General features: G+C 38.6%; 1 protein-coding gene across 1 annotated transcript in view; it reads left to right on the top strand.

Annotated features, from left to right (window-relative positions):
• The window catches only part of BAZ1B (bromodomain adjacent to zinc finger domain 1B), a 70,502-nt gene that overhangs the window by 6,366 nt on the left and 40,395 nt on the right, over positions 1-23,741 (top strand). The window contains exons 2-6 of the mRNA XM_032430725.1: positions 3,063-3,179; positions 7,225-7,369; positions 15,669-15,870; positions 19,621-19,742; positions 21,349-21,546. Coding sequence (XP_032286616.1) covers positions 3,063-3,179; positions 7,225-7,369; positions 15,669-15,870; positions 19,621-19,742; positions 21,349-21,546 — 784 coding nt within the window. The remainder of the gene's footprint in view (positions 1-3,062; positions 3,180-7,224; positions 7,370-15,668; positions 15,871-19,620; positions 19,743-21,348; positions 21,547-23,741) is intronic.

Here is a 23,741-nt window from a genome sequence, read left to right as displayed (position 1 = left end):
ACTGGGAATGGGTGGGGAGGGTAGGAAGTGAGTGTTTAGTTTGGATGTTCTTCTATTGAGTTGCTTTGGATATCCAAATGGAGGTGTCTGTATTGCTAGTGTATTACAGGGGCCTGGAGTTCAGAGAGGAGACTGAGCTGGTGATAGAAATTACTAGCATATAGATAGTCATTGAAGTTATGGGAATTGATGCGGTCACCCCGAATGAGAATGCTGGACTGATAGTGATTTTTCAAAGGAGGGTGAGAAAGATATGTATCAGAGTAGGAGAGACTTTTATTGTTTGCAAAGAAGCATAATCAGTAAAAAATATTTGATATTTAAATATGTATTGTTTGAGGAAAATAAAGTTTCTCCCTTTTTTCTTCTTAAAAGAATAAAAATCATGGAACTTGCTCAACAAAGTCTTGATTGGTGGAATGATTTTCAGTACTGTGGGAGCCAGAGGATTGCTTCCCAGTGTGAACATATTTGCATTTCAGGGGCCTGAGAGCAAATGAGGTTTTAAAGTAAGAAGAAGAACTGGGTTTAAAAACAAATAAGATTGAGAAGAAGGATGTTTGGGTGAGAAGCATAAAAGACCAGAGAAGGATTACCAGTGAGGCCAATTAAAATGTTTTAAAATATTTTGGCTAGCTGAGAAGTGAGGATCAGAGGCTGAATTTGAATAATGGCTCTGTTGTGGAAGAGGAAGGACTGAACTGAGCCATAGATATGTGATTGCAATTAGGGACTGAAGAGCTGAGGATGATTCCCTGGTTTCTGACTGGGGCACTAGGGCCTTTCAGTGGCATTGGGAATAACTGTTAAGGAGCAAGCTTCGGAGGGAGGGAAGAGGTAATAAGAGTTTCGTTTAGAAAAAGTTGGATTGGAGGTATCGTTGAGGCATCCAGGTGATACCACGTTGCTGGCCCTGTAGGTCTAGATCACAGGAGGATGACTGGGCACATCATTCCTACTTTTAAAAATAGCAGCTAATAACAAAAACTAAAATTCTTTCTTTAGGACATGTTTGTTTATCTCACATTTTCTCTGATTACACAGTGAATTTCTTCAATGTAAGTAAATACTGTGTTAGAATGTTATCAAGCTTTTTGAATGTTTAAATCTATTTACTGATTCTTTCTGTCATTATTTTACCTCTCCTTCCCCAGTGCAAACAGATAAAACCAGAAAACAAATTTATCTTGTTGATTAGTTATGATAATGTCACTTTGGAAGCCATGCTGTTTCCTTTTCTCTGTAAGTTTTTATAAATTTTCAGTGAGATTGAATTTACATAGTTTCATATGGAAGCTTGCCTCCTGGTTTTTGCTGGTACTTCTTTTTTGTTTGGTCATTTAAATATATTAGCACCATTCCCCCCCCCCCCAACCCCAGGAAAAAAGATTTACTGTTTTGTGTTTGGCAGATCCTGAGAAAGATACAGTAAGGGAAGGTGCTTACGCTATTGGCTAAAACTACTCTTTTTGGATTACCTCTGGATTTGTCCCTGTCGTCTGTCTTTTCACTGATTATTAACCCAGGAAAACAAAGAATCTCCATATATTAAAAATGAATTACTTGTTTAATTGTAAGGTGATATTATGGATGAGTTTATTTATTTATTTATTTATTTATTTATTTATTTTTAAAGATTTTATTTATTTATTTGACAGAGAGAGACAGCGAGAGAGGGAACACAAGCAGGGTGAGTGGGAGAGGGAGAAGCAGGCCTCCCGCAGAGCAGGGAGCCCGATGCGGGGCTCGATCCCAGGACCCTGGGATCATGACCTGAGCCGAAGGCAGACGCTTAACGACTGAGCCACCCAGGCGCCCCTGGATGAGCTGTTTAAATACTTCTATTTCAACTACTATAAAAAGTGTCACTTGGGAAGTACAGAGATTGGCAGCTAATTCTCTAGTTGTGGTGTCATTTTATTTTCTCGGGTAGCATCTGTTGCTGTGCGTAAAGTAAATTAGTTAGTTGTCATTTGAATTTGAATGTGGCTGTCTGGTAGTGAATTCTAGTTGAGATGGTGTGGAAAGTTCCCATTCATATGGCACTCATAGGATGTTCTCTTCCTTCATCTGCCTTACAAGGATTGAACAGTGGTAAATGACTTGTGAGTGTAGTATTATTGGAGACAACGTAAAGCTTGGGTAAATATGGTATCAAAATTATTTTTAGGGCTTTATGGAATTTATTTTTTAAACTCTAAGGATCAACAGGTGTTTCCGAGGTAGACTGGAAGGCTTTCTAGTAAATGGATCATTAGCATATGCACAGGGTTATTCCAAACTGCCTATGAGACTGGGGTAGTTCTCTCATCTTTCCATGGAGCAGATTCTTAAGCTTGCTGACCATCTGAGTTGTGTAACGATTCCACATACCTTAAATTCTTATCCCTTATGATTTGTGTTTAATTTACCTTTATTTTTTCTTATAAATTTCCAGTGCCGTGGGAATTTTCTTGAAATGAAACAGGTGAATTGAAGAAATCACATTTAGAACAAAATATTAATTTAAAAAAAAATTTTATTTTAGGGCGCCTGGGTGGCTCAGTTGGTTGAGCGACTGCCTTCGGCTCAGGTCATGATCCTGGAGTCTCGGGATCGAGTCCTGTGTTGGGCTCCCTGCTCGGCGGGGAGTCTGCTTCTCCCTCTCCCATTCCCCCCTCTTGTGCGCTCTCTCTCTCTCTCATTCTCTCTTTCAAATAAATAAAATCTTTAAAAAAAAATTTATTTTAAAGTAATTTCTACACCTGGTGTGGGGCTCAAACCAACAACCCCAAGGTCAGGAGTTGCATGCTCCACCGACTGAACCATCCAGGTGCCCCTAAAATATTAGTATTTTATCTGTTAAAACAAAAACATGACAAACCATTTAAGTCATTCTTTAGCTTTAATCATTTTATTTGGATTTGCCACTTGAAAACTCTAATTTCAATTTTAGCTTTTTATGCTGTACATTATAGAAAGGATGCTTTAGTTTTTTTTTTTTAATGTTATGAAGTATTTTATGGATATGGATAAGTTGTCTCTGTTGCTTGAATATTGTTTTCCTGAGCCACGGCTAACAGAGAGTACGAGGCCCGCCTGGAAAGGTACAGTGAGCGCATTTGGACATGTAAGAGTACTGGAAGCAGTCAACTAACACACAAGGAGGCCTGGGAGGAAGAACAGGAAGTTGCTGAACTGTAAGTAATAGAACCATTGCCCTTCTAGCACCATCTTCATATTATTAGGAAAGGGGGGATATTAACAGTAAAGCAGTATTTATATTTAAATTTATGGGCATACATTGGAATACATTACATTAGTGTAATGTGTTGGTGTCTGAGTGTCCTTGTCTAGTGGCATTTTGCTGGTAACAAAGTATGTGGAATATATAGTTGTGTAGGCTTATTTAGGTATTTGCCAGGCTTTTGAGTGTTCTTGCTCTATTCTTCTACCTTGAAAATACCCTGGAAATGCGGTTTTTGTTTTGTTTTATTGTTTTAAAAGATTTTTTATTTATTCATTTGAGAAGGAGAGAGTGTGAGCATGAGTGGGGGGGGCAGAGGGAGAGGGAGAAGCCGACTCTCTGCTGAGCAGGGAGCCCGATGCGGGGCCTGATCCCAGGATCCTGAGATCATGACCCGAGCCAAAAGCAGATGCCTAACCGACTGAGCCACCCAGGCGCCCCTTTTTTATTTTTTTAAAGATTTATTTATTTATTTATTTGACAGACACAGAGAGAGACAGGGAACACAAGCAGGGGGAGTGGGAGAGGGAGAAGCAGGCTTCCTGTGGAGCAGGGAGCCCGATGCGGGGCTCGATCCCAGGACTCTGGGATCATGACCTGAGCCGAAGGCAGACGCTTAACGACTGAGCCACCCAGGCGCCCCTTGTTTTGCTTTTAGAGAGAGCAAGCACATGCTTGAGGGGTGTGGAGGGGCAGAGGGAGGAGAGAATCTTAAGCAGGCTCCATGCTCAGTGCAGAGCCCAATGTAGGGCTGGTGGGGCTCGATCTCAACAACCCTGAGATCATGACCTGAGCCGAAATCAAGAGTCAGATACTTAACCAACTGAGCCACCCAGGCACCCCTGGAAATGTGATCTGAGCAAAGGAAGTTGATAATAATCTAGAAGTAATACGGAGGCAGCAAATTAGAAAGTTTCTTTATTTTGTGGTCATTTGAAATTTAGGAGTCTTTACAGTAGCTATCAAAAATAAACACACGGTTTGGGGCGCCTGGGTGGCTCAGTTGGTTAAGCGACTGCCTTCAGCTCAGGTCATGATCCTGGAGTCCCGGGATCGAGTCCCGCATCGGGCTCCCTGCTCGGCAGGGAGTCTGCTTCTCCCTCTGACCCTCCTCCCTCTCATGCTCTCTGTCTCTCATTCTCTCTCTCAAATAAATAAAAATAAATAAAATCTTTAAAAAAAAAAAAAATAAAATAAAAAAAAAATAAACACACGGTTTGAAGACTGTTTCTAAGTAGGGTGGTTGAATGAGGTGTCTTTAAAAATCCTTTCTATGTTCAAGTACCTACCCATCTGGGTATTCTCTCAGAGAAAACAATTTGGTCAGAAGGAACATGCAAAAGATACATGGAAACCAGGGATGATAATAAAACAGAACTCAATTTTAGGAATTGGGCAAAGAAGCTTCTTCTGTGGATTTTTCATTGACTTCTCTTGATAGCAGATAAACAGAGAGCATACAGTTGAGTAATCTGATACTGTTCTGCTTTTTTGCTGGTGTGACGGCGCTAGGTTCAGTTGAGATTTGGTTCTAGTAATGGCTCCATCACTAATAATTGTTGAGTCTGTTAACCTGGTGCCTGTTTCTTCTTTGCTTGATCACTTACAATGTGCCATTTTGGATTAGTGCAATTTACATATAAGTTTCGTTTAGTGTACTAGACCAGGCGTTAGCTAGCCTTTTCTGTAAAGTGCCAGTTAGTAAATATTTTAGGGTTTGTGGGCCACATGATTTCTGTCTCAGCTATTCATCTCTGACATTGTACAGTGAAAACAGCCATAGGTAAAAATGTAAATGAATGTGAATGACTGTAAATCAAAGAAAATATTATTTACAAAAACTAGTGGTAGGCTGAATTTGGCCCATGGGCTGTTGCCGACCCTCATAGTAGCTTGTAGACTTCCTGCGGGCAGGTCTCATATTTGACTTATTCTGGAATTGGTTACAGTGGCTAGGCACTATCCTCTGCACTACATAAGCACTTACTGCTTGCTCTTTGCAAATAGAGATAATGCTACCTTTTCTGGGTGTCTTTTTGGGACAAAAAGATATGTGTGTGAAAATTCATTGTAAATAAAAAGATGGTAACCATTAACCTATAATAAAGCGTATGAAGAGTACTCAGGAGGAAGTCAGTTATTGTTACTGGTAATATGATTATGTACCAGAAAAACCCAAAGAGAATCAAGTGAAAAACTGTTAGGAATAAATAAGAGAATTCAGTTTCAAAATGTAAATAAATTGCTTTCCTACATACAAAGAGACAGTGGGAATTTAGAGGCTAGAGACTAACCTGGAGTTGTTAGGGAAAACTTCATGGGTCTTATTGAGGAAGGTGACACTTGAAAGGGTAGTTTGTACCAAATTATAGAAGACAAGAGGAGACGTTTGTATTTAATTCAGTGAACAGTAGGAGGACAGCAATAATTTTTGAACAGGAGAGAGACATGGGATTGGAGTTAGGCTTTGAGATTAATCTGGAAGCAGTGTGTAGGATGAGTTAGAGAAGGAAGAGCAGGTGGGAAGTTGATGTAGGCTTGCTAGGATAGTATTCAGGTAGAGAGTCATGGCATTATTGGGAATAGAAATGATAAGAGGGATTCTCTAATCCTTCCTGAAAAGAGGGGTTTTGGCCTTAACTTTGGAAAAGCTCTATAAACTTTCTTCTTGGAAAGTCATAATATACATTAGCATATTAAGGATTTTCAGAAGACTTCCACTAAAGAAGCTGTAGCTTGGTTTAACCTTGTGGGTTTCAAACTTATTTGACCTTTGAAGCCATTACAGCAGAGGTTCTGAAAAACACAGTTGGGGCATGTTTTATGTGATTTGATAGTGAACAGAATATAGGGCGTGATGGGAGGGATTACTGAAAAAGTATGGTTTTACAGTTTCTATTCAAAGTAGAAATCACTTTTTTCCATTTATAAAAGTAATGCATACTTGTTATAAGAATGTAAGCAATATAGAGTTAATATAAGGATCTGAACATCACTGTCCAACCTCACTCCCCAGAAGTAACCATGGACAGTGAAGTTTTAAAGCTTGACTGGGAGGCTTGATGGACAGCGTGCATTCTTAGGGGCCGGGAAAGGCCTCATGGAGTTAAGGAAGTCTGAGGACATCTTGGGACGATGATTGAGCTGGGAGGGAGGGTGGTAGGAAGAGGAAAAAGGTAACAGCCTTAACAAAGGCAGAGAGACTGGAAGCTTATTGATGGACTGGGGAATAGCAGATAACTCCATAGGTACATTGTAAGGCAGGATACTAAGACTTTAAGGCTAGCAGCAGTTGGAGGAATGTTTTTAGTTACAAACCGCACAGAGTGACTGGGAATATTATGATAGTAAGCCTAATAGGCTGTCAGCCTTACATGAGTGCCACGTTGCACTCTTCATTTGTTCATGTTGGGTATGTTAATTAAAATTCTTTTTTGCTAATTTAATAAGTGAAAAGTAGTACTTCATTGTTTTACTTTTGCAAGGGCTTTGGGGTTCAAGTTATGGTTCCAACATGTTAACCCTTCCTGATTTATTTCCCTTATTCATAAAGTGAAAATTCTAGACACGTCACAAGGTATTGTGAGAGCTAAACGAATGAATGCATAGGAAAGAATTTTATTGACTGAAACCTAACACAAATAGAAACAAGTTATGGGCTTCTAAGAAACAAAAAAAAAAAGGGTAAAGGATATGAATAAATAATTCACACCTAAAAAGGGAAGTCTGCTATACAAACAAATGGGAAAATGTTCAGCCTTACTGATGGTGTGCCTGTTAATTTTAGGCAAATTAGAAATGAGAAAATTAACCTGGATAAGCCCATCTGACAGAGCTTTTTACAGTTCCTTCTTTGGCCTGCATGCCACATGGTTTTTAAGCTTTCTATTCCCCAGTGCCTGCTTATATTTGCTAAAGAAGGGTTTGCACTAACTTGAATTAATTCTCTAGATAGGTTTTTGTGCATTTTCTTGGTAACTAATAACATGTTTGTTTAGTTTGAAGGAGGAGTTCCCTGCCTGGTACGAGAAACTTGTTCTGGAAATGGTTCACCATAACACAGCCTCTTTAGAGAAATTAGTAGATACTGCTTGGTTGGAGATTATGACCAAATACGCTGTGGGAGAAGAGTGTGATTTTGAGGTAAGTCCCTATTTTTTTTGGCACGATTTGACTCACTAACCATACATTGAGATTAGAGCTTCCAGCATAGATTACAGAGTGTAGTTCTGTGTGTAAAATTGTGTTATATTTGAAGTCTGCTTTACTTAGTATCAGATACTGTAAGGACCAAATTTTAGAACTATATTCATTGTTGGGAATGTTTAATATTATGTTAGTATTATGGTAATTATTGGGACGCCTGGATGGCTCAGTCAGTTAAACATCTGCCTTTGGCTCAGGTCATGATCCCAGGATCCTGGGATCGAGCCTCGAGTCCAGCTCCCTTCTCAGTGGGGAGTCTGCTTGTCCCCCTCCCTTTGCTGCTTTGCCCCTCCGCCCCTCCCCCCTGCTTGTGCACTCTCTCTCGCTTGCGTGCTCTCTCTCTCTCTCACAAATAAATCTTTAAAAAAGTATTACGGTAATTGTTATACTATGTACCATTGCATCTTTGTTTGCCCTGTTTTATCCCTTTTTGATAACTGCTATCTTGGCTTTTTTTGGTTGTGTAATTTTTTCAAAGAATTTGTTTCAAAGACTTTCAGATAATGTTTAATCCAAATCTATGGTACCAACAAGCAAAGAATGTCATTTCAGTACAATAGTGAGTGAGTTGACTTTTTTCTTTTTTACTAAATTTGTTTTTTTAGTTTTCTAGTCCAGATAGCACAAGGATAACTATGACTAAAGTAAAAACCTAACACTAAAGCAATCCCTGTATAATCCTTTGAAAGCTTAAAGTAAGATTCAGGAAGAAGGGAACTAACATTTGTTAAATATCTGTATGTACTGGATACTGGGCTGATTGCTTTGCCATAACATCTTGCAGAATCTGCACAGAAAATGGTGAGGTGGTAAACAGGCTCAGATATTTATTTATCTATTTTTTAATTTATTTTTTAAATTTAAATTTAATTAACATATAGTGTATTATTAGTTTCAGAGGTAATTTAGTGACTCATCAGTTGTGTATAACACCCAGTGCTCATTACATCACGTGCCCTCCTCAATGCCCATCACCCAGTTACCCCATCCTCCCACCCTCCTTCCCTCCAGCAACCTTCAGTTTGTTTCCTATAGTTAAGAGTCTCTTATGGTTTGTCTCCCTCTCTGCTTTTGTCTTATTTTTCCTTCCCTTCCCCTGTGTTCATCTGTTTTGTTTATTAAATTCCACATGAGTGAAATCATTTGATATTTATCTTTCTCTGACAGACTCATTTCACTTAGCATAATATCCTCTAGTTCCATCCACATCATTGCAGATGGCAAGATTTCATTCTTTTTTGATGGCTGAGTAATATTTCATCATGTGTGCGCGCGCACGCTTGCTTGTGTGTGTGTACCACATCTTCTTTATCCGTTCATCTGTCGATGGACATCTGGGCTCTTTCCATCATTTGGCTGTTGTGGATGTTGCTGCTATAAACATTGGGTGCATGTCAGGCTCAAGTATTTAAATAACTTGTTTGGGGGCTCCTGGCTGGCTCAGTTGGCGGAGCATGTGACTCTTGATCTTGGGGCTATGAGTTCAAGCCCCACACTGGGTGTAGAGATAGCTCAAAAAAAAAAAAAATCTTAAAAAAAAATAGCTTGTTCAGATTGATGTTTTTTTTTTAAAGATTTTATTTATTTGTCAGAGGGGGAGAGAGAGCGAGCACAAACAGGGGGAGCGGCAGGCAGAGGGAGAAGCAGACTCCCCGCTGAGCAGGGAGCCCGATGCGGGACTCGATCCCAGGACCCTGGGATCATGACCTGAGCCGAAAGCAGCCGCTTAACCAACTGAGCCACCCAGGCGTCCTCAGATTGATATGTTTTAGTTAAGAATAGTTTCAGCTGTATGTAATGAAATAGCTGACTAGCAGTGTCCAGTACTTCTCAGACTTTAGCCTAAATAAAATCACTTGGAGGACTTCTGAATATACATTCTTGGGCACCATCCCCGAGGGTAGGGCCTAAAAGTATGCAGTTCTGACCAGCTCCGGGTGTGATGATGACACTCTGGGGACAACACTGAGTAGTATTGGCTTAAGCAATGAAGACATTTGATTATCTCCCATAGTAAGTCTTAGAGGCAGGTGGTACCAGATTTGGCATAGAGGCTGGATATTATTGTCAAGGACCTATACTTTGTTATCTTTCTGCCTTTCTGCTCTTCTCAGGGTGTTGGGTTTTGTCCTTAGCTTTGTTGCCTCTTGGTTGTGAACTTGTGACTGTATTCAGAGTGAGAAAATGCTTACCTAAGCATTGTAAGAAAATCTTTACTAGAAGTGTATACTCCCTCCCCCCACCCCGACCCTTGTCTTTACATGTTATTGGCTAGACTATGTCTATATAACCATCCTTAGCTGCAAGGGGCTGAGAAAGTGAATATTGCCTTTTTTTTTTTTTTAAGATTTATTTATTTATTTGAGAGAGAGCTCAAGAGAGAGCATGAGCTGTGGGGAGGGGCAGAGGGAGAGGGAAAAGCAGGCTCCCTGCCAAGCAGGGAGTCTGATGTGGGGCTCAGTCCTAGGACCCCGAGATCATGACCTGAGCTGAACTGAAGGCAGACGCTTAACCAACTGAGCCATCCCCCCTCTTTTTTTAAAGCCTCAGAAAAGGCAGCCTGGCAAGAGAAAAGAGGGAGGGGAATGGCTTAGGTAGCCCAACGGTAGCCAGTAAGTGATGGGACAAGGATTCAAACTTTTGTCTTTTTGTGTGGTTCCAAAGTTCTTGTTCTTTTCCCTAATTTACTTTGACTCCCTGGAGCTCCTAGCTAGTTCTTTTTGTTATATTTGTAATGTCTGTGGGTTTTAATCACATACTTTACATTAGTAGAGTCCTGGCAGGAAACAGATGGCATATTCAAATGGTGTAATTGAATTGAATTTAATAAAGGGACTATAGATAAGAGACAACAGTGTGATCTAGGTTAAGGAAAACTAACAAGGAAAGGTTAAGTACCTGATTGCTATCAACAGTAGAGAGACTACCACTTCAAAACCCCAAAGAAACAAGGGAGGGAGTGGGTACTGGAATTAGAGAAGAGTAATGTAGTTGTAGAAGAGTACTTTGATAGTAAGATGTAACCAATTTCCTAGGGAGGTAGTCAAGGGAATAAATACCCCAACAGCACTTTTCTTCCACCATCTGATTTTCTGCTCTTGCTTCCTATGGGTTGAACTCACCAAAATCTAGACAAGGGAGCCCTTTGGTGTATGCCACAAAGATCAGCCTGTATGATACAGCACAGAGTAAGGTAGAGAAGAATGGAGACCGATTTGGAGTGGCAAAAGGAAAATATGCTGTACACATCTGCAAGGTGAAAGAGGAAGAGTTTGACGAAGGGGGAGAGAGAAATTAGGGAGATAAGTATGCCCATAAACATATGACAAAGTGTTTAAACTCATTAGTAATCCAGGAAAGCAAATTAAAAGCTAGCAAGACCATTTTATGCACATCAGATTAGTAAATAAGAAAAAGTCAAAATAATGGCAAGTTTTGACAAGAATGTGGAGCTGCTGGTTTACTGCTAACTGTTTTGATAAACACTTGAGCATTACTGAATACAATTGAGTGTGCACATACCTTTTGACAAAGGATTTTTTTCTTAAATATCCTTTTAATAACTAATAATGTTGAAGATCTCATGTATTTGTTACTATCCTTTTATTTATATTTCTTTTGGTGAAGTGTCTGTTCAAATCTTTGTCCATTTTTAAATTGGATTGTTTTCTTGTTTTTGAGTTTTAAGAGTTTTTTATTCTGGGTACAAGTTCTTTATTAGGTATATGCTTTGCTTTTGCTACCAATTAGGGTTTGTGTTTTCATTTTCTTTCTTTTTTTTTTTTTAAAGATTTTATTTATTTATTTGACAGAGAGAGAGAGAGCACAGATAGGCAGAGCGGCAGGCAGAGGGAGAAGCAGACTCGCTGCTGAGCAGGGAGCCTGATGTGGGGCTCAATCCCAGGACCCTGGGATCATGACCTGAGCCGAAGGCAGGCGCTTAACCAACTGAGCCACTCAGGCGCCCCTGTGTTTTCATTTTCTTAGCAGTGTCCTTTGAAGAGCAGAATTTTTTAGTTTTCATGAAACTGAATAGAAATTTCGCAACTATACCAGGGCACTTGGGTGCCTCTGTCGGTTGAGCATCTGACTCTTGGTTTTTGCTCAGGTCATGATCTCAGGGTCCTGGGATCAAGCCCCACACCTGCTTGAGATTCTCTCTCTCCTCCCCCTCTGCCCCCCGCCCCGTGCACACACTCTCTCTCAAATAAAGAAATCTTAAAAAAAAGAAAAAGCAACTACACCTAATTGTATGTGTAATTACATTTAATATAAATGATCTAAACATTTAAGTTAAAAGGTAGAAATTGCCAGATTGGATAAAAAAGCAAGACCCAGTTATATGCTGCCTATAAGAAAGATGCAAATAGGATAATAGTAAAAAGATGGAGAAAGAGATACCATCCTAATATTAGGTCAAAAGAAATCTGGAGTGGCTATATAAGTATCAGACAAAGTAGATTTCAGGGCAAAAAATATTACCAGATAAATATTTCATAATGACAGAGGGGTCTGTTTATTGAGAGGACATAGCAGCCCTTTATGTTTATGCATTTACTAAAGAGAATTTCAAGATCTATGAAATGGGGTGCCTGGGTCGGTTAAGTGTCCCGACTCTTGATTTCGGCTCAGGGTTGAGGGGTTGAGCCCTGCATCTGGGCTCTGCACTCAGCAGGGAGTCTGCTTCTCTCTTTCTCCCTTTCCCTCTGTACCCCCCGCCCCCTGTGTGTGCTCTCTCTCTCTCTCTTTCAAATAAATACAGCTTAAAAAAGATCTGTGAAACAACAATGGATAGAACTATAAGAAGAAATAGACATCACAGCTGTAGTTGGAGATTTCAACACCCCTGTTCTCAGTAACTGATAGAAAAAGACAAAGTCAGCAAGAATATGGAAAACTTCAATGGCATTATCAACTGACTTAACCTAATTGCCATTTGTAAAATACTCTACCTGATAACTACAGAATAGACATTGCTCCCAAGTGCAGAATTTTCCAAGGTGGACCATACTTTGGGCCATAAAAAAGTAAATAAATTTAAAAGGACTCAAGTCATACAAAGAATATACTGTGACCAAAATGGAATTAAATTAGAAATCAATAATAGCTATCTGGAAACCACAGATAATTGGAAACTCAGTAAGACACCTTTAACTTACTTGGATTAGAGAAAAAAATCAAAAGGGAAATTAGAAAATGTTTTGAACTGCATGGAAGTGAAAACAATGTGTTAGAATTTATGAGATGCTGCCTACGGTAGGGCTTAGGAGAAATGTATAGCACTAAACAACCAAACTGTTTTATTAGGAAAAAACGGTCTCAAATCGTTGGCCTTGGCTTCTACCTTAAGAGATAAGAAAAAGAAAAGCAAATTAAATCCAAAGAAAACAGAAAAAGAAAGGATTTAATAAAGATCAAAGTAGAAATTAGTAAAATAGAAAACAGGAAAATCAATGAAACCAAAAGCTGCTAATTTGAAAAAGATCAATAAAATTGATAAACCTCCAGCCAAACTCCCAGGGTAAAAAGAGAAGACACAAATTAACCAACATGAAGAATCAGGTGATACCTACAGTCTACAGATATTGACAGGGTAATAAGGAAATATTATGAACATCTTTGACACCAATAAATTTGACAACTAAAATGGAGAAATTCCTTGAAAGATACAAACTACCAAAACCCACTCAACAAGAAATAATAGAAACCTTAATAGCCCCTATTATATCTATTAAAGAAATTAAACTTGTGGTTAAAATTATCTGACAAAACTCCAGGCCCAAATGTCTACCAAACATTTAAGGAAGATAACAGCACCAATTCTATACAAATGTTATCAGAAAATAGAAGAGGAGAGGGAGCTGGGAATTCTTTGCAACTTATTATGTGAGGTCACCATTACCCTGATACTAAAACCATATAAGCACATTAAAAGAAAAAACTATGGATTAAGAAAAAAAAAAAATCTGTGTTCATAAAACTCCCTTGTGAACATAGATGCAAAATTTTTTAATCAGAATTTTAGCAAATGAAATCCAGCACTAGGAAAAGGACAGTTTATCATGATTCAGTGGGGTTTATCCTACAAATTCAAAGTTGTTATAAATTTATAATTCTCCTTATAAACAGGATGAAAAACCATATGGTCATCTCATTTTACACACAGAAAGTGTTCAACAAAATCCAGCATCAGTTCCTGATAAAAACTCTGAGCAAACTGCAAATAGAAATGCCTTCAGTCTAATAAAGGATATTTACAGAATAACCTCCAGCTAACATTATACCTAATGGTAAAAGACTGAATGTCTGCTCTCCCACTCCATTTAACATTGTACTGGTGGTTCTAGTCAGTGGTACTATGTCAAGAAAAGGAAATAAAGGGCATCTAAATTGGGAAGGAAGAAGTAAAGTGATCTTTATTTGCAGACAACATGATTGTCTATGTAGAAAATCTGGAATCTCCCATAAAAGCTACTAGAACTAATGAGTTTATGAGCAGGGTAGGAGGGTACAAGACAAGATAAATAATATGAAAACCAGTGTTAACAACGAACAATTGGAAATTGAAATTTAGAGAGATCAGTACCATTAAAGATTTTTTTTTTTTTTAAGATTTTATTTATTTATTTGACAGAGACACACACAGTGAGAGAGGGAACACAAGCAGGGGGAGTGGGAGAGGGAGAAGCAGGCTTCCCGCTGAGCAGGGAGCCTGATGCGGGGCTTGATCCCAGGACCCTGGGATCATGACCTGAGCTGAAGGCAGACGCTTAACGACTGAGCCACCCAGGCGTCCCTCAAGATTTTTTGTTTATTTATTTTTGAGAGAGAGAGAAAAAACATGAGTGGGGGGAGGGGCAGAGGGAGAAGCAGACTACCGGCTGAGCAGGGAGCCCGATGTGGGACTTGATCCCAGGATCCCGGGATCATGACCTGAGCTGAAGGCAGACACTTAACCGACTGAGCCACCCAGGCTCCCGGAAAGATCAGTACCCTTTATGGTAATGTCAAAAAATGTGAAATACTCTGGGAGTAATTTGACAAGAGATACCCAAGATCCATACACTAAAAATTATAAAATGTTCCTGAGAGAAATTAAAGAAGGCTTTAAATGATAGATACACCTTTGTTCATGGGTGGGAAAACTCAGTATTGTTGAAATGTCAGTGCTTTCTAAATTGATGCGTAGATTAACTACAGTTGCAATAAAATCCCAGCAGCTTTTCAACTATACTCAAATTAAAAAATAATAATAATAAAAATCCAAGCAGCTTTTTTGTAGGAGTTGTGAAGCTGATTATGAAGTTCATGTGGAAGGGTGCCTGGGTGGCTCGGTCCGACTCTTGGTTTTGGCTCAGGTCATGATCTCCGGTTGGGGAGATCGAGCCTTTTGGTCAGCGGGGAGTCTGCTTCCTCTGACTTCCCTCTCCCTCTCCCACTGCCCTTCTCCCTGGCTTGCATTCTCTCTCTCTTTCTCTGAAATAAATCTTTATTTTATTTTTTTAAAGATTTTATTTATTTATTTGAGAGAGAGAGAGAGAGCACGAGTCGGGGGGGGAGGGGCAGAGGGAGAGGGAGAAGCAGGCTCCCCACTGAGCAGGGAACCTGATGCAGGGCTCTATCCCAGGATCCTGGGATCATGACCTGAGCCGAAGGCAGTTGCTTAACTGACTGAGCCATCCAGGTGCCCCCCACTACTGATTTTTGAGAGACGTGGAAAGGTAATTAAGTGAAGAAAAGATCGTCTTTTCAACAGATGATTCTAGAATAATTGGATATCCATGTGTATAGTTGATATTTATTTTTTAGAGATTTTATTTTTAAGTAATCTACACCCAGTGTGGGGCTCAGACTCACAACCCTGAAATCAAGAGTCATGTGCTCTTCCTACTGAGCCAGCCAGGTGTTCCTGTATAGTTGATTTTCTTAAAAATGGAAATTCTTGAACTGTATTTTACATATATGTCAGGTTAGTATAATGATTGCCTTTTGGCCTTAGTACATTGGTGCATGAATTTTGAACTAGATGGTGATCATTTTATTTTTTAAGGTATCCTATTTCAAGTTAGAAGTCTGAGAAATAAAGTTGGAAAAAAGTCACTGTACTTGGCTGCTTCAGAGTTTCAGTGAATTTCTGTCAGGTGAAGTGGGATGGATATTGGATTATATATTCTAAATATCTTTAGGTTTCTGATTCTTATTTATTGTCTTTGATTCTCTCCTGTCTCCTTTATAGGTTGGGAAGGAAAAAATGCTCAAGGTGAGGATTGTGAAGATTCATCCTTTGGAGAAAGTAGATGAAGAGGCCACTGAGAAGAAATCAGATGGTGCCTGTGATTCTCCCTCAAGTGACAAAGAGAATTCTAGCCAAATTGCTCAGGATCATCAGAAGAAGGAGGCAATTGTAAAAGAGGATGAAGGAAGGAGAGAGAGTATTAGTATGTATGATGCTAGCTTTCCTTAGTGAGTTATGTTACTCTGTTCTGTTTATTTTATACACAAATCTTTTTGAGTTCTCTAGCAACTAGATTTGTAATTGAGTTTTGTAGATAGCTAGACATATTTTTGTTCATTTATGATTCAGAAAATCAAATATTCACCAAGTGAATTAAGATTTAAACCTGCCCCTCCCCCCCACCAAAAAAAAAGAAGATTTAAATCTCCCTGCACAGTTAGGACCATTGGGAAGTCATTACCTCTGGCTGCTTAGAAATCTGTGTGCACATACCTGTCTACCCAAGATGGGAAGGAAAGTTTGCTTTCCTTTTCTCTAAGTTGGAAATATGGAAATAAGTGTGGAAAGGGGGTGATTGGAGTAGGAGGGGCTAATTCTATTTCTGTTTCTTTTCATGTTATAAGCCAGTGTGGTGCTTTTAAGGTACTTCCTTTTATCTATATTCTATAATTTAGGTCCCTCTCAGATGGGAGCTGCCAGAATTGTGAAACATTAAAAGTAATTTTTCGGGATCTGGAGACCTAACAGTGATGTTTTGAAAGTTGAGAAACTGAGATGTTGCTTCCTGGGGAGACTTCTCAGCCTCTGAGGCCTTCATTTGTGTGTGTGTGTGTGTGTGTGTGTGTGTGTGTGTAAATAAGGAATTTGACTGGATCCCTTTTTTCTCCAAAAATAGGAGCACTCAAAGGGTTTGTGTTTATCGATCTCCTTCCCCGTGACTGTTCGGGGATTAAAGAGTTTCACCTCAATATTTAACTGTCACAAAGTTTGAGTTAGAATGTTACATTAAAACGTTCTGCTATCTGCCTTCCATTCTATTTTGTGTCTCCAGATGTTTGGGATACGTGCAGATGGTTTTAGAGGGCCGTCCTTATCTAGTCCCAAGGAAGCTTCAGAGATCGTTGTATAGCTGCTCCCCCCTAGCTGTTGATACTTTGGTTTTGTTTTCTACTCTGTGTTATGAATGCTAATGTCTGCATTTTTCAGTTTCTTTTTGACAGTTTTATAATATGTGTGTTATTCACAGTTCCCTAGATTTGAGGTTGATAAATGTTTTGGTTAGGTGTTGGCTGATCTGTCTTCTAACACTTCTTCTAGAATGAGGATCATTGGAATACCAGTGATGTGTTACAGCTGTTTGTTTTACACCTAAGCATTGTGTACCAGGAACTGCTGGTTTTAGGCTTTGGCTTATTTTTTAGAGTGTGTGCCTTAGTTCGGGTTTTAATTACTGGGATGTAATGTTATTGCTAGTATGTTGATAAGAGTAGTAGGTGGGCTAAAGAATTAATGTTATGATGTATTCTGCATGTCTTCAGGGGAAAAATTGATTAGAATTTCCATAGAAATATGATAGGCAAATTGTAGTACGAAAAATATTTTCTCGTCATGTGACTTGGCCTTTTACTTTGTGGGGGGAAAAGTAATGTATTAGGGCAGGAACTTTTCAGCTTTGTGTTCCTAACCTCCTTGGTAGGACTCTGTTCCTCCATCTTAGAAGGGAGCTCTCTTTTCTCTTGACCAAGATACTTGTGCTTTGAATACCATTCCCTCTGGGATGCCTGTTTGGCTCAGTCGGTTATGCCTTTGGCTCAGGTCATGATCCAGGGTCCTGGGATCGAGTCCTGCATCGGGTCCTTGCTTGGCAGGGAGCCTGCTTCTCCCTCTGCCTGTGCGCTATCTCTCTCTCTCTCTCTCTCACAACTAAATAAATAAAATCTTAAAAAAAAAAAAAAGTTAATACCATTCCCTCTTAGTTTCTCAAGGGCTGGGTAAACTTTTATTATTCTACCATATAATATATATATATATATATATATATATACACACACACACATACATACATCCATACACATACATACATACACATATATGTGTGTGTGTGTGTGTGTGTATTTTTAAGTAGGCTCCATGCCCAGCGTGGAGCCCAATGCAGGGCTTGAACACACGACCCTGAGATGAAGACCTGAGCTGATATCAAGAGTTGGGCGCTCAACTGAGTGAGCCACCCAAGCGTCCCTCTACTATACAGTGTTTTAAACCCTCTTTCTAATGGTTCTTCTCAGCTTATAAACAAAGTCCCATTTTCTAAAAACAAAAACATACCTTCCCTTGATCCTATTGTTCTATTTCTGTCTTTCTTATTCAGGTTAAGATTCTTGAGAATGTTGTCTCCACTTTCTGACCATCAGTTTATTCCTTAATGCTGTTACGGTGTAACTCCTGCCTCTTTACTCTGAAACTTCCTAATAAGCTTATAGGTGACCCCCCTAATTGCAAAATTCACTCATTGCTCCTTTGTGTTTTACTTTTCTGTTCCATTTAACACTGTTGGTCACTCTCATATCTTTCAGCTTACTTGATACCATAGTCTCCCTAGGTTTCCCAACTACTTTTTGGGGGTGGGGGAGGGGTTGTTTGTTTTTTGTTTTTAAGTAATTCCTCTACCTAACGTGGGACTCAACTCATGGCCCCGAGATCAAGAGTTGCACACTTTTCTGACTGAGGCAGCCAGGCGCCCTTACTTTTCTGTTTTTTTTTTTTTTTTTTTAATCTCCTTTTTTCATCTGCCATTCATTAAATTATTTTTCATAGGATTTTGTTCTGCCTCCTTTTTATTTTTCTATACAAGGGTATTGTTATATTTCATTCCTGCCCACAGTTTAAATTCTTAATCTGTATAAAGGCTGATGATTCCCAGACCCACATCGGCTTAACTCCTTAACTCTAGACCCAGTCTTCATGTGCCTGTCCCAGGCAGTTCAAATTTTAACACCTGTAAGGCTAAATTGATCATCTTACTCTTTATGTTATCTTCCCAAGGCACATCAACAAGAATTGTCCTGCTGTTCTTTCAGCATTCTCTTACTCAGTTAACGACCCCCTCATCTCCTTGGTCCCTAAGGCAGAAAACTTGGAAACTGTTAGCATTTCCACATCTAGTTGGTTACCATGTCTGTCTTCTAAATGCCTCTAGACTCTTTCAGCCTCCATTTCAGTTACATTGATTCAGATGTTTAGTGCTGTATCTTGTGATTCCCGATCTTCAGTCTCACCTGCCCTTTTCATTCGTTTTCTAACTGCTAAAAGTGTTTCTTTTAATTTTGTCATGATAATGATCTTTCACAGCATATATCTAGTTAGTCAGATGGGAAATCCTTTGTTTCCTTAGTGCCCACGAGACACATTCCAGTCTCTTTAAATGGCATTCAGTGTTGGGGCACCTGGCTGCCTTAGTCGGTAGAGCATGTGACTTGATCTTAGGGTTGTGGGTACAAGCCCCACATTGGACATGGAGCCTACTTTAGAAAAATAATAATAATGGAATACAATGTTATTTATAATTTGGACCCTACTTACCTCTTTGGTCTGAAGTTTTTACTATAGTCTAGATCATAGTCATCTATCTCGTTGCTTATAGTCTCTGAACAAGTCTTACTCTTTCTAGGCCCTTTCCTTTGCCTATCTTCCAGACCAAATTAGACATTGCTTGTCTCTCCTATCACAGTATTTTTTTCTGCCAATCTCTGTTACAGTAGTTCATCACATTGTAATGTAATTTTTGTAGACTCATAGACTTTATCTGCTTGAGGTAAGGACTTTATGATTCATCTTTGTGCCCCATCACTCAGTGCCTAGTGCAGAGTAGGTGTTCATTAAGAATATTAGTAATGAATGAATGGATAAAATTAAAGACTTGTTTTTTTCACTAATTTTCTATTGATTTGACTAGGTGACAGAGCACGTAGATCTCCACGAAAACTCCCTACTTCATTAAAAAAAGGAGAAAGGAAATGGGCTCCACCAAAATTTCTGCCTCACAAATATGACGTGAAATTACAAAATGAAGATAAGGTTAGTTGGCACTTTGTATTATTAGACCTTTTACATGTAGTAAATGTTACTTCAGAAAATATACGGCTAGTTTTCTCAGAGAAAATGTGCTAAAAAAAATGTGAATGATTGTGTTTCTACAACAAATTCTGAGGGGTTTTCTAGTCTTTGTAATTATGACCTTAAGTTAAATTGTATTTTTTCCCTAGGAGATAGCATGCTTTTTTTCTTTTAATATGAATTATTAGGGTATAAGAATAATTTGCAATTGAGCTTCAAACTCGGTTTGAAAAATAAGAATCAGTTCCCAGCAGTTAAGGACTTTCCCCAGGTAATAGCTCTTCCAGTTAAAAATAAAGCAATTTGTAATATAATTAAACTCAGAAACTGAGTAGTCAGTTCTAATCAATGCTTTTATAAGGAATATGTGAAGCTACTAATCTAAGACAGTAAATACCTTTAAAATGACTTAGTGCTTTGTTTTATTGATTCTAAGGTTTATATTTTTTAATACATCCAGAGTCATGATACATCCTTTTTTTTTTAAGATTTATTTATTTGGGGGGGTATGGGGGGGCACCGAGGGAGAGGCTCCATCCCATGACCCATGAGATCATGACCTGAGCTGACACCAAGAATTGGATGCTTAACCAACTGAGCCACCCAGGTCCCCCTGGTGGTTAGCTTTTAAGTGACTTTTAAAAATAGGAGTATTCTCTACATACTAATTTGTAACTTTTTTCATTTACTATGTGGTAAACATCTGTGATGTCATTAAATTTTTTTCCAAAACAGTATTTTCAAGTTGTAGGGTGTATGATAGTCACCAGGGGAGTTTATTAAAAATGTAGATTCCCAGGCTGTACTGCCAGAGATTCTTCTGATTCAGTAAGTTTGGGGCCCAAGTGTCTGCATTTTAATAGCACCCTAGATGATTCTGATAAATTTGTCCTGATTAAGAAATGTTTTTCCCCTATGGTTGTATATTATATGGTTGTATATGTTACATGCAGTATATTACATATAATTATTTGTATATAATGGTTGCATTCATTATATGGATATATTTTAATTTAAAAAATGATTCCCTTACTGACGTACCTTTATGTAGTTTTTCCCTTCTGTTTTTGTTTTTCCTTTTATAAGCAGTCGATGATGACTATCCTTTTACTTCTAAATTCTTAACAAGAGGAAGTGCTGGTTCAGGGGCACCTGGGTGGTTCAGTTGGTTAAGTGTCTGCTTGCGGCTCAGGTCATGATCCCAGGGTCCTGGGATCGAGCCCCGCATTAGACTACCTGCTCAGCGGGGAGTCTGCTTCTCCCTCTCCCTCTGCCCCTCCACCCCACTCATGCTCTCTCTCTCAAATAAATAAATAAAATCTTAAAAAAAAAAAAAGGAATTGCTGGTTCAATGGGTATGCACATTTTTAGGACTTTGATACATACTGATAGATTGCCTAGGGATGTGTTTAACATTCTGTCTCTGAAAATTATTCTTTTTGTTTCATCTAGCTTATAGCCATATTTTATAGAGGGAATTATTTTTTTGGAGAGAAGATAAATCTTTGTTCTCAGTGGTTAAATGCTTTTTATACAAGTGGTAAGTTATTTATATTTGTTAACCTAGATCATCAGTAATGTGCCAGCAGACAGCTTAATTCGTACAGAACGCCCACCAAATAAGGAGATACTTCGATACTTTATACGGCATAATGCGTTACGGGCTGGTACTGGTGAAAATGCACCATGGGTGGTAGAAGACGAATTGGTGAAGAAATATTCCCTCCCTAGCAAGTTCAGTGACTTTTTACTTGATCCATACAAGGTAAGGTCACTATTAATTTTTGAACAGCAAGGTAGAACACTGTTAGATGAGTTTGTTTTCTCTGGTAGCTCCAATTAGATTAGATTTTGAGCTTTTAAATCAGAAAATGGATACAGAAATTTTCAAATCTATTTTATGTAGGTGATGATGTGGGGTTGGTATTGAATATCTCCCCTAATACAATTTATTTTTTATTATGGTTGCATAATTAAAAAAAAAACACACATACATACTTTTTTGCCTCAGATTCTTCTTGGAATGAGATGTGGTATAAATAGAAAAAACAATTTGCATATCAGATAAAATGATCAAACATACCAGCAGCCTTGAAAAAAGACTTGAAATGAGTATTACTGTGTATGACAGATTAGTAGAAAGTCTAGCATTTCCCTCTTGAGAATTGTGTTCGTTTTTTTTTCGTTAATTAGCTCATTTGATCTTCAAAACATTTCTTATGAAGTCATGGGGAGGGGGTGGGTGTGTGTGTGTGAGTATAATCTTACTTTCCAGATGCAGAAGCTGAGGCTAGTCTAATTAGAACCAACAGAAAGTAAAATGACAAAAGTCAAGACATTGGCCTCAGATTTCTGATTGTCTTTTTCATCTCAGGGTTTCTCCAATAAGACTTTTGAAATGTAGGTTTTGAGAGTATTTGTGTCTTTCATGGCATGTTTACTCATTTGCATACTGATAGTTCATCTTGGTCTTAGGGCCAGACTGGGACAGGGACAGGGTTGCTGATCCATTAAAACTAAGTCAGAGTTCCATGATTGTTTTTTCCCCTTCCTTTTCATTTTGAAAAACTAAGCACATCTGGAGTCATACAGCTAAATTACCTCAATTATTTTAGGTTAATTTGCTGACAAAGGTATATTGAGAAATAATTTTATTTCTCCAACCATAGTTTAGTACTTAGTATGTTTTCTTATTCCACACCAGCATGACCAAGCATTTTCTTCCTATGCTCTTTAAATTTTTATTTGCATAAAAAGAAAAATTTAGAAATTAATTTGTTTTTTCTAGATTAGGACTAAAGTTTCTATGGAACTTTGGTAAACCTAAATTTTTTTATTTACTGAGGGGAAATTTTAATTCTTTGTCATTTTATTGCTCTAGAGTTTTGGAGCTGTGATAATGGCTTTCAGTGGTTACAACATAAGATTATTATCATTACTGTATGAAAATCCTATACAGGGGTGCCTGGGTGGCTCAGTCGTTAAGCGTCTGCTTAAAATCTTTAAAAAAAAAAAAAAAAAGAAAAAATCCTATACAGAATTAACTCTGAATGAGTTTTTTTTTTTTTTTTAATATTTTATTTATTTATTTGACAGAGAGAGACACAGCGAGAGAGGGAGATGCTCAACCGACTGAGCCACTCAGGTGCCCTTACTCTGAATGAGTTTTAGACTCTTGGATCATTTGAGTCCTTAAATATTTTCCTTTTTTTTTTTTTTTTAAGATTTTATTTATTTGACAGAGAGAGACACAGCGAGAGAGGGAACACAAGCAAGGGGAGTGGGAGAGGGAGAAGCAGGCCTCCTGCTGAGCAGGGAACCCGATGCAGGGCTCGATCCCAGGACCCTGGGACCATGACCCGAGCCGAAGGCAGACGCTTAACGACTGAGCCACCCAGGCGCCGCAATATTTTCCTCTTTTTAAATCTTACAGCTTTTATGTATTTTCGTTTAGTGATTCAAGTATATGAATAACATGAAAGAAAGACTAAGTATTATTTATGTGTAAAAGATCTTTGGGGCTTATTAGAACAAAAAAGCCGATCCACACTTTCTGTAAGGAGCCAGAGACTAGAATTCCAGGAACTTACATCTTAAAAAGCAGTTTCTGAAGAAATCAGCTACTCTCAAATTTTCTAACGAGGGCTTAAGATACTAACTTAATGGAATTCGGCTATAATTAAGATTGAGACTAGGAAGTATAAGCTTGTTTGGACCAAAGTTCTGTAAGTGATTCTGCTTAGTCAGAGAACTTGAGACTCGTAGAATACCAGTCTACACAATAATTCTTATTCCCCAGTACTATTTGACATTTCCCTGATTTTGTCTCCTGAGTTTTGCATAGAAGTTGTGTTTTTCCTGTTTGTAGCTTTTTTTTTTTTTTTAAGATTTTATTTATTTATTTGACAGAGAGACAGCGAGAGAGGGAACAGAAGCAGGGGGAGTGGGAGAGGGAGAAGC

Source organism: Phoca vitulina, unplaced genomic scaffold, assembly GCF_004348235.1.
Source record: "Phoca vitulina isolate PV1807 unplaced genomic scaffold, GSC_HSeal_1.0 scaffold45, whole genome shotgun sequence".
Classification (NCBI taxonomy): Eukaryota; Metazoa; Chordata; class Mammalia; order Carnivora; family Phocidae; genus Phoca; species Phoca vitulina.
The sequence above is the reverse complement of the archived record's forward strand: the minus strand, read 5'-3'. Positions and strand labels throughout refer to the sequence as shown.